The 12,138-nt window shown below is 41.8% G+C and overlaps 1 protein-coding gene across 2 annotated transcripts in view; it reads right to left on the reverse strand.

The window, feature by feature from the left end:
• The window catches only part of LOC309554439 (uncharacterized protein), a 94,323-nt gene that overhangs the window by 31,955 nt on the left and 50,230 nt on the right, over nt 1-12,138 (reverse strand). For both annotated transcript variants that reach the window (XM_082256179.1, XM_082256178.1), the window contains exon 3: nt 4,849-4,901. In XM_082256179.1, coding sequence (XP_082112305.1) covers nt 4,849-4,901 — 53 coding nt within the window. The remainder of the gene's footprint in view (nt 1-4,848; nt 4,902-12,138) is intronic.

Genomic DNA, 12,138 nt, shown 5'->3' on the forward strand with positions numbered 1-12,138 from the left:
ACTAGGTTTTTTTTTGTTTTGCGACGTAAACAAAAAAACCTCCAACATTTTGAATAAAAGCCCAATATTTTCTACTTTCTGCAAAAAAATCAAATTTCTTTGTAAATTTTGGCCAAAATTTATACTGCCATGTGTCTTTGGTAAAAAAAATAAAAATAAGTGTATATTGATTGGTTTGCGTGAATGTTATAGTGTCTATAAACCATTGTATAGGATACTGAAATTTGTATTTATTTTTTTTTTTATGCCAGTAATGACAGAGATCAGCAACTTATAGTTAGACTACAATAGTGTGGTGAGCAATCTGACACTAACTGACGCTGGGGGGAAATGACTAACTGCCATTGACACTGACACTTCAGTGACACTAATACAGAGACCAGTGCTAAAAATATACATTGTCACTGTACTAATGACACTGGCTGGGAAGGGGTTGACATCTAGGGTGATCAAGGCATTAGATGTGTGCGTAACAATGTTTAGTCTGTTTACATTGTGGTGTTTTACTAAGCAAACTGTGCTTGTTTTTACTCCCTGCTTTACCTACGCAGGGCTCTCTTCTGTAATTCGCTGAGCCGATCAGTGGGTGCCGGCCATAAATCATTGGCGGGGGCCCGCTGATCAGCTTGTGCTGCATTGAATGACAGCAGTCTTCTGAGCCCGCTTGGGTATGCAACGTACAGGTACGTAATTGTGCCTGTACAAGCCAGTTAAATAAACCATGGGAAAGTACTCCACCAAAACTAAATTTTAATACCCTGGAATTCTCAGGTTCCTGTGATGTTCCAATTTTACTACTGCCTTTGTTATGTTACCTGTTGGCTTGCAATAAGTATATCTTTTTGGTCCTATTGGGAATCTAAGGTCTGTTTTGCTTGAAACAAATTGAGCATAAAGACAACAATAAGAAACATAGGAACATTACAGTGAACAAAAATTACTGTAACTTGAACATTTGAGTTTTCAAAAACTTCTGGTGACCCACGTGACAGGATGACAATGCAGGAGCAAAAATGGGAGATGGGAACAAAGTGTTGTCACCCTATAACAGTGAGTGCCTGAACAAGACAGCCATTTGCAGTATATAGGATCTGCCCCATTATTACTGAACTGGATTGAAGACTCTATCTTTTTTATTAATCTATAAAAAAAACACTGGCTTTTAAAACATTTGAGAGCTTAATTTCGGAGGCGTTAGTTATACTAGGAATTTCTAACCATTATTATTTATATTAATTATAAAATAAATAACTATTGTTTGGCTCTCTGGCTCTACAAGGGCTGTCTGGCCCTAAATTTCTTATTTATTCCCTGAAAAAAAAAAAAAAAATCATAAGCTGATTGAGCATCAATGAAGACACTTTTCAGCAACAGCTGGGAGGCCCACAGCCGCCCATCCCTCCTCTAAGGGTCTTTGTGCCAGAGACGGCTTTGAGCCGGTGCCAAGCAATATGTGATTGTGGCACTGTGGCAGTGGCAGGTTATGACCATCAACAAGGGCAATATCTGACATGGTTTTGCTCTTGCTGTAACAGGGTTTTGCTACGACAATCTGTGTTTTCCTTTCCCGGCGGACTCGGCTATCATTGTACGCAAAGCCTTTGAAGTAACAGAAATCCTATTGAAGGCTCCCAGGCTGTTCAATGTGAAATTAATTCATCTCTCTGCACCTCGGAGCCGGTTAGTACAAGCAGTTCTGATACTGGGCACCACAGTGCAATCTCAAGCTTTATTCCATTCTTGCGCCTTAAAGTTCTGATTTCTAATTTGCAATACTTTGTAATCTACATGTTGTTAGGTTAAACAAACAAAAAAATAGGCTAACTGTAGCAAAAAATGATTTTTAGTTTTGTACAGAAAAGTTGGAGTTTTAGTGATACCCTTTGTTGGCTAAATTAAATTTTTAAAGCAGAAAGCTTTCAGAATTCTTTGGATCCCTTTATCAAGCTTAAAGCAGAACTCCACCCAAAAGGGGAAGTCCCGCTTCAAGGGCTCGTTGAGAAGCGGGGGGCACCTCGCTATGAAGCTGCAGACAGAGGATGAAGATGGCTGGGGTGATCTCATCGCTGGACCGTGGGACAGGTGAGTGACTGTTTTTTTAAAAGTCAGCAGCTACACTTTTTGTAGCTGCTGACTTTTATTTTTTTGATAGGTGCCTGGAGCTCCTCTTTAACAAAGAAAAGTAAGGAGTCCTGAAAGCTTGTATTGTTATAAACTTAAAGAAGATTTATAGGCAATTTAACCTAATCATTTTTTTTCACCATTGTCCCATTGTGGAGAACCAGTGTCCCCATTGGAAGATTTCCCCTCAATTAAATTTCTGGGGACAACCCAAAACTTGGGATTTTCTTTTACTTTCACTTTCAATGATAAACAGGAGAAATAGAGAGGTTGAATCTTCTTAACGGGGCCACAGACAGCAACATAACCTGACAGCTGTTCTAATCCCTCTCCACTCTATCCAAAACTGAATAAAAAATGTTGCTTTTAGTTATACTTTAATGTGTATTTCCACTTTTGCGGTCACATTTAGGAAAACCTCATTATAGTTTCCCATTAACACAGCATACCTAAAAAATGATTTTAGAAATATTTTTTTACTCTTTAGATGTTTCTCAGCAGAAGTTGTCATGCCTGACTGCAAGATTTTTTGAATAACGTTAGAGTAAGGCAGGACATACACGGTTCGAATTGGCCAGTGCAGCAGGGACTGGCTGAGATTCGACATGTATGGGCAGGCTGAATGTAACAAGGTGATTGATCAATTGATCAACTTAGGGACAACAATAATGCCGGGCATTACCTGCTCTTATCGCTAGCAGCTGCTATAGGCATTAGCAGTAATCACTGTCTTCTCCTGGCAGGGATGGCTTAACCCCTCACTCCCTGGGAGAAAACAGTTCCCTGGCAGGAGGGATTCCTGCAGCAATACTGTCTGTGTTGATGGGAGAATCGAGAAAATTTCTTTCCTGCAACTTGCAGTTTGTAGTAGCAATCTCTGCTACAAAATAACCATCATCGGCATCAGTCTAATAGCCCTTGCTGGTCTATTGTGACAGCACTAGGATGCTGCCATGGGTGCTCCTTCAGTTGGCCGATGAGATGCCTATCAGGTCTATGGTTTTCCCCCCCACAGGCCTGATGGGCATACCAACACCCAACTAAAGGAACACACATTGTAAGCTCAAAACACAGCTGCTAATTGGAAAGTAGCAGTTTGGAGTTGTCAACGTGGAACAGAAAGTATTATTACTGGCAACATCCTCTATTATCTTGAAAAAACTGTATAAGGTGAGACATTATGCCAAAAATATTGAATAATTGACTTAGAAAATTGTATTCATGTGGTGTATGGAGCAATCCACTGATTCTAAAGGTTCATTTACTTTTTCATATTAAATGTTTGACATGGAAAGCAATCTGACTGATGAAAGTGGATTTACTGTTTGTGTTGCATGATGATTTTAGGCATCCAGTGGTATAGATTCATCAGATCAAAAAATCTGATACATAAAAAATATGCATTTATGGCCAACATAAAATAACATTTTTTAAAAATGTACAAAAAAAAAAGAATAACAGTACCCGTTATGACCACAAGATGGTGCAAAGCACTCCAATGTTGCTGACTCTTCATCATACAAAGTACTCTTAAAAACTATACTAGGGAAGGATCCACATATACAGTACTATATTACTATGTCATAATGAATTTACCATAAAGTGTTGGTGGAACAATTACATTATAATTTGTATATATCTATCTTAAAAAAAAAAAAAAAAATGACTAAAAAAAAATAATGTCAGATGGACACTTTTTGTTTTAAGACAATGCTGGTAACAATTAATATTTACCTATATATAGTATAATAGATAATATTTATCTTCTTCTTGCACTGTTTTCACAATGTTGCCTGTGACTGTCACAAACAATAAGTATAATGTCGGCCATGAGCCATCAGCTGGCAGATTTGGGGACACATATGCTTATGGCTCTGGACCTCTAGATCATTGGAGGGGGTAGTAAAATTAGACCAGAAGCACCAAAAGATAAAGCCTACATAAAGCCTACATACAACTGAAGTTCTCTTTCTATCGTGTTTTCTTACACTTGAATTGGCCACCATAGCACACCCTTCTGTATCTACATTCACTCACTCCAGCATTGGCTCCACATCATTGCTCTGGATCGTCTTCCTGATCAACAGTGTACCATGCCTGTGTATTGTGTGTTAGCATGGCTGCTTGTAGTCCCCACCAGAGAATTATGTGATAGGGTGACAACAAGGAAACGATTAAGTGACAAAGAGACTATTCATCACCCCAGAACAGAGAGTGCATAAACCATGCCCTTCATAGTGGGATCACCAGATAATATTTAAAAAAATATACAAATTTAAAAAGATTGAAAATTACTTTTTATATGTCAGTAGTTAGTTAAAGTTTATTTGCAATTATAGTGGTATGGAAGATCTGCTCACTGACAGACTTCTTATATCTTTCAGGGAGTCTGGAGCCAGTTTCTGAGTCCTATATCTCCAGCTGTGCTCTCCATACATATTGTAATTGCCTTAACAAGTGAGTGGAGATCTCATTGCTAACGTTTCTGAGCATTTAAAAAGCTGAAGCGCCGTGGTTGATTTAAACTGCTGGCATCGACTATTGTGCTCTTTCCAGCTTTAGGTGGACTGTTCCTTTAACTATCACTTTTAGTTTTCATAACTCAAACCCTCACAGAGAAATGCATTCAGGTTTTCTTGTTATATACACTGCACTCCCTCTAGCAAAGGGCAATGGTGTAAATGCCTGTGTCTTTCAATCATATGTCTTTTGCATGACAGTAAATACCTGCACATTCCCCTTCTGGCCTCTCTTGTCTGGCTTCTCTTTGCTGGTGGAATCTGCAGAAAGAAGATAGATGAGGTTAAATATAGAAAGCAGGCAGGTTACATGACATGTTTGCAGAGATCCATGTGACACAAAAGAGCTGCACCTATAGTAATATTAGACCACCAATTCTTTGAGTATAAGTGTCAAGTGCAGGGGTAGGCAACCCTGGAGAGGTGGAGATATACCTGAACATCATGGAAGAAATCAAGGATCACCAGAGTGCAGCACACTTTTTTAAGGAGGTAACCTAGCAAGACTCAGTAAAAATAAAGGAGAATTTGAGAGGGGTTAGTAGAAAGCTACACTAGTGCAGGGGTCAGGGTAAGTAGCACAGAGTGCAAGGGTCAGTAGAATGTGATGCAGAATAAAGAAGTATGTAACACACAGTGCAAAGGTCAGGAGTAACAAAGTGCAGAGATCAGTAGTAAGTTACACAAAGTGCAGGGGCCGGTAGTGTAAACGCAGAGTGCATCACGCAGTAGTAAGTAACACAAAGTGCAGGGGTCAGTAGTAACACAGAGTGAATGGCTTCAGTAGTACATAATGCAGAGTAAAGCAGTATGTATTGCAGAGTACAGTAGTATGTAACACAGAGTGCAAAGGTCAGGACTAACACAAAGTGCTGGGGTCAGTAGTAAGTAATACAAAGTGCAGGGGTCAGTAGTAAGGTAACTCAAAGTGCAGGGGTCAGTAGTAGGTCATACAAAGTGCAGGGGTCAGTAGTAAGGTAACACAAAGTGCAGAGGTCAGCAGTAAGTAATTCAGAGTGCAGGGTCTGCAGTAACACAAAGTGCAGGGGCCAGTAGTAAGTAACACAAAGTGTAGGGGTTAGTAGTCAGTAATGCAGAGTGCAGGGGTCAGTAGTAACTAACACAAAGTGCAGGGGGTCAGTAGTAAGTAACGCAGAGTGCAGGGGTGAGTAGTAAGTAACACAAAACGCAGGGGCCAGTAGTAAGTAACGGAAAGTGCAGGGGATAGTAGTACGTAATGAAGAGTGCAGGGGTCAGTAGTAAGTAACATAAAGTGCAGGGTGTCAGTAGTAAGTAATGCAGAGTGCAGGGGTCAGTAGTAAGTAAAACAAAGAGCAGGGGTCAGTAGTAAGTAACACAAAGTGCAGGAGTCAGTAGTAAGTAATGCAGAGAGCAGGGGTCAGTAGTAAGCATTCCAGAGTACAGTAGTATGTTACACATGGGTCAAGAGTACCACCCATCTCTACTCACAAACAAAAATACACTCTTCCAGTACAAATATCTACACCCCAATACTAAAATTGCTCATAGCACAAATTCTCCCCTCTGTCTGTAAGATTTCTCACCAGACCTCAAAAGCAGAATTACCCAGTGGAGTGAGGGAAATTCCTCCAAGTCTCCCCTGAGCTGTGTCATATGGCACTTCAGAGCTGAGGAGGATACTAGGACTTTCCCTGGCCCTGCAATGCATATTGCCACTCTGATCATGGGTCCAAGAGGCAGTGGGCATGGCATGGTGGAGCTGACAGGATGATGGGGTCGCAATCCACCTGTCATATGGCCATAACTGCCGTATGGATCATGATCAACCAGTTGCCGACCCCCCTCCTGTTATTGGGTCCCGCACTGAGTGCCCACCATACCAAGCTGCTTTGTATGGGGGCACTTTCGTGGGCTTCCCCCCCCCCCCCCCCCGCTCCCTTCTCACAGGCTGTGATTGACAGCAGTGGGAGCAAAAGGCTTCCACTGCTGTCTCTGAGCCTATGAGTTGGGAGAAAGCGAAGAAAACCACTACTCTCATGTACATCGCTGGATTGAGATAGGGCTCAGGTAAGTATAAGGGGGAGTTGAGCACTCAGAAGGTTTTTTTACCTTAATGCAGAGAATGCATTACAGGGTAAGTTCACTTTGATATTTAGCTTACACTTTAAGATAAAATACCTTCAGCCTTTAGAACCACTTTAAGTGAGGACAACGTGGCTCTTTTGAATAGTGTTAACACAATTTCCTTCTCCTCATTTGCCAAATATTCAATAGAAACCAACAGCGTCAAAAATGTCGAAAAGCTGACAAAATCTGACAAAGCAACACGCCAGATCTCAGCAGCTGCTTTGTACATACCCCCCACGTCTGTGCAAACTGATCTCAGAATTTCACATAGCTTAAATATTTATCAGCCTCCCGTGGTTATATAATATTCCACATTCGTGCGCTTACTGCGGTGCTGCAATGTAAACATTTGCTACGTGCATTATTATGTTAATGAGCATATGTTCATCAGAATAACCCTTCCCCCAGCTCGCCTCCCCGTCCTCAGAATGGAGTCATGGAAAAAAAAACCCATCCAGTGCAATTAAGATAAGAATAATACTTTTTGTTGTTTGTACACAGATCCTCTTTTAAAGCCTCCACATGCTCAGCTTCATGGTCTTGTCAGTTGAATGGCATCAGCAGCAGCCTGGGATCAGCTGTCTGTGAGCCAGGACTCTGTTAATCATACACAGAATGTAACCTCAAAGCATAAGACCAGAGCTGTCCTCGGGTAAACCCAGCCGTGATCTTTGTAATGTGCTGTCCTTATGGAGGCTACCACTCAATAAAAGCATTGTGTGACAAAGTAATGCATAAAATGTGCCCATTCTCCCACATTTTATCAGAAGACTATTATAGTGTCCTACCCTCATAGGTATACACACTATATTGTCTTCAGTATTGTGATGCCTGCCTTTACACCCACATGAACTTTAATAGCATCCCAGTCTTAGCCCGTAGGGTTCAATATTGATTTGGCCCATCCTTTGCAGCTTTAACAGCTTCAACTCTTCTGGGAATGCTGTCCACAAGGTTTAGGAGTGTGTCTATGGGAATGTTTGACCATTCTTCGAGAAGCGCATTTGTGGGGTCAGGCACTGATGTTGAAGAGAAGTCTTGGCTCGCAGTCTCCACTCTGAATCATCCCAAAGGTTTTCTATTGGGTTGAAGTCAGGACATTCAAGTTCTTCCACCACAAACTTGCTTGTCAATGTCTTTATGGACCTTGCATTGGGCACTGGTCCATGGAGGGGGGATTATGGTGTTGGGTTGTTTTTCAGGGCTGGGCTTGGCCCCTTAGTTCCAGTGAAAGGAACTCTTAAGGCGTCAGCATACCAAGACATTTTGGGCAATTTCATGCTCCCAACTTTGTGGGAACAGTTTTGGGATGGCCCCTTCCTGTTCCAAAATGACTGTGCACCAGTCCTGACCTCAACCTCATAGAACACCTTTGGGATGATTAGCGTGGAGACTGCCAGCCAGGCCTTCTGGTCCACATCAGTGCCTGACCTCACAAATACGCTTCTGGGAGAAATAGTCAAACATTCCCATAGACACACACCTTAACCTTGTGGACGGCCTTCCCAGAAGAGTTGAAGCTGTTATAGCTTCAAAGGGTGGGCCAACTCAATATTTGACCCTACAGACTAAGACTGGGATATCATTAAAGTTAATGTGCCTGTAAAGGCAGGCGTCCAAATACTTTTCACAACATAGTGTACATGTACATGTGGGTGATTTAGACATGCCTCTTAATGGAAAGAAGATGACAGGAACAAAGGATCTGTTCCCCAAATTAAGATTATGAAACCCCAACATTTTTAATATCTTCCTAGTGACAGATTTAAAGCTGAATTCTGAGCACAAAAACCTTTATTGAAATATATTCCTCAATAGCCAAAAAAACATGAAATCACTTTGGGTGCACAAAATGCCTTATCAAATCTAGTTATTACTTAGTAAAAGTAGCAGTGATATCATCATTGTGCTGTACATAACCTGTGCAGAGAGCAGAGCTGTGGGAGGGGCCCGACATACCCCAGCCACTGTAGGCTGCCTGCAGAAAACTACAAGAGGGGGCGGAAACAAGACCAGCCACCTCGCACAAGGAGAGATAGCAGCAGTGACCGGTCTTTATTACAGGAAGCTTCTGTTAAAAAAGCTTGCCTTTAAGCATCAGTAGATGTGTGAAAAGAACAGCGCTATAGTAAATGCATAAGCAAAGAGCTGAACTCCAGGCAAACAGTTAAATACACAAAATAAATACTGTATATGTACTATTTTACCTGCCAATGGATTTGTGTTGTCTGTTGCCAATGAGTCTGTATGATGATTTTATTTCAATGAGCTGATTATTAGCACCTTATTCATCAATTTAGTAGCTATTGTTTAGACTCCGTTCACACCATGGCCTTCCAGGTCACGGGTAGAATCGATGCAATTCTGCCCACGATCCCGAATCACTGCAAAATGTGGGACACGCTTGCTGTTCCTGTTCATTCTCATGGTGCCCCGATCGCAGAGCAATTTTGCTGTGATTGTTGCCCCTGATAGTTGTACAAACAAAATCGTGGGACGCCTGGCACAAGAAAGAAGTCACGGATGCATGCGGAAGCCCCCTGTTTGCGGCATGGGCTCTGAAGGTCCGGCACAGTAAGCCGGACCTTCAGAACACATGCCCAGATGATGTCATCTGCTGCATGCACTCTGAATATCTCCTAAACTGTGCAAGTTTAGGAGATATTCACAGTACCTACAGGTAAGCCTTTTTATAGGCTTACCTGTAGGTACAAGTAAAAAGAGAGAGTTTACTTCCTCTTTAAAGCGGTGTTCCAGCCTCCAGCCTCCAAAATTTAAAAGTCAGCAGCTACATATACTGTACACATACTGTAGCTGCTGACTTTTAATATTAGGACACATACCTGTCCTGGAGTCCAGTGATGTCGGGACTTCAGCGGATGTTTCCATCGGCTGCCGGGTGCTGCCGCCGCCATTGCCGGTAAAGGAACCCGGCAGTGACACCTTGCGGCTTCACGGGCGGGTCCCTACTGCGCATGCGCAAAGCGCGCTGCGCATTCGGATTGGCTCGGCGGCGGGGAAAGGAGGAGGGGGCCAAACTTCCGAGGGATGGTGCTGCGGCGCCGTCTCCCGGAAGTGTTGAAGGGTACCTCTCAAAAACAGGTACCCGTTCCCCCCAACTCCCCGAAAGGTGCCAAATGTGGCACCAGAGGGGGGGAGGAAGCAAATGAGCGGAAGTTGCACTTTTGGGTGGAACTCCGCTTTAACTTCAGGTTGTTCAATTAGGCTTGGACAATAAAACCTGAAAGCTGATTGGTTTCTATGCAGAGCTGTACCAGATTTTTCACTCTCCAGTTTTAGTTAATCAACCCCAAAATCGTTCTCACTTTTTTCATCGTTCTTTGCATCTCAGTGCTGCTAATTTACTTCAGCTATTTCAGCCACTGCCTGTCTACATACACTTGGTCCACAGTCGGCTGCACATCCTTGCTTTGCACCTGCTTCCTAATAGTGACAATGTTTGCCCCCGACTGCACAATGTGTGTCAGCATGGTTGCTTGCAGCTTCGACTAGAGGAGTATGTGACAGGCTGACAACAACAGGTGTGCAACTGAGAGACAGTTGTCACACCATACAGGAAGTGCCTGAACAAGGACCTACATGGCAGGATCGCCAGGTATTTTGTTTATTGAAAGCGGCAGATATATAATATAGGTAAATATTTGATAGTAACTCATGAAATGACATGTTAAAGCTTATAAGAGATTTTAGTGATTGTGTTTAGGTCTACATTAAATTGGAGTTCTTTTTTTGCACATCAGTGATAAGATCCAACTATTCAAGGTGTCCCCCTCCCTAAGACATTGGATAAAAGTCCAAAAAAACCTGTAGGGGGTAAAGTTACATAGTATAGTATAGTATAGTATAGTATAGTATAGTATAGTATAGTATAGTATAGTATAGTATAGTATAGTATAGTATAGTATAGTATAGTATAGTACCTTTCCCTGTCTTCCTCTCACAGTGCCCAGACGAGGGCGAGTTAAAGCGTATGTTACCCCAACACTTCATATTCCTGATATGTGCCTGATGTACCATGTACTTGTATGAGAAACTATCCTGTTCTCTTCGCATTGCTTCCTTTATGTGAAATCTCTGGTGTTCCTGCCAGTCCCCTTGCTTTCCTATTAAAACGGACCACACTAAGCAGGAGAGCGCACCAGGGTCAGTTCTCTAGCTATGCTGGGAACTCAGTGTACTCTCCTCCAATGATCAGACTTGTCCTGACACACCCCTGCTGCACAGCCATTCACTGGGAAGCTCAGTATACTGCTGCTTTTCCTTCCCCAGCTCTTATGCAGCTGTGAACAGGGGGAATATGATCACTTAAAAAAAGGGGGAAAGGGTATTAATAAAGTTTTTTTAATATCTATACAAAAATGTTTTGGCGTTCATTTTAAATTGAATGGGCTCTTTTACATGGTGAACATTTACAATCACAACAATCCTCATTCTGGCCAGATCTTGGAGACTGTTGAGTAGCCCAAATCTCACAAGAAGATGATCTTCTTGTACTGTGCTGCAGCATCTTCTTGAAGATCTGAGCTACTCGGTATTCCCTGGGATCTCATAGGTAGGAGGGTGATGCCACCCCTACACTATGGAAGTCTGGGAAAAGTGAGAATATTATCCATTTCTTACAACAAAGGCTCTTTTTTTTGTACTTCATGCAGCGGCTAAAGAAGGGGGCCGCAATGCATAAGCGGATATTGCCTGAAGTGCAAGCTATGCTTTAAACTGGTTACACCCAGATAGACACAGATATATGAAATGTCACTTAGGGACAGCTTGTAAGACAGCTAGTTTCTGTCTCACTTTGCTTTTGGTTATGAAAAGTACACAGCGTGGTTAAGTTTCATGCAGTAGTCAACCACATATACCAGTGTTTAAGTTGCTAAATTCAGGTTATTAGTCATGACTGTAGATGCCACTATAGAATAACAGGGGGTGCATGAATGGGTTCAGATAGGGTCACATGATTATTCGGTATAGGGTGGAAAAGCTATTTAGAGCATACAGCATAGTTATTATTACTATTATTATTATTATAATAAGTAGAGATGAACAAAACTGAGAGTTTTTATTTCCCCGAAATTGGGAGATTTTTTTCAAAATGTTGCCATTTTAGCAAATACATTGAGGAAGGCACATCTTAAATGTATTTCCATGTTTGCAGCCAAATTGGGAAAATACCTGCTTTATTGTTTACATGCCCCTATTTACAAAGCATAAAAAATCTTCTTTAAATGCTTATTCTGTACTCTCTAGCAAGGAAAAATCCTAGGTAGTTTTCTTTGTTTATCAGGGGGCTGTGCAGTTGTGTTTGTCATTAGTAACCCTGTCTGTACTGTGCAGGGAGATCCTCATTATTCATTATACCTAGATTTGA

The sequence above is a fragment of the Pelophylax lessonae genome (assembly GCF_965119305.1).
Source record: "Pelophylax lessonae genome assembly, chromosome: 4".
In the NCBI taxonomy this organism is placed as follows: domain Eukaryota; kingdom Metazoa; phylum Chordata; class Amphibia; order Anura; family Ranidae; genus Pelophylax; species Pelophylax lessonae.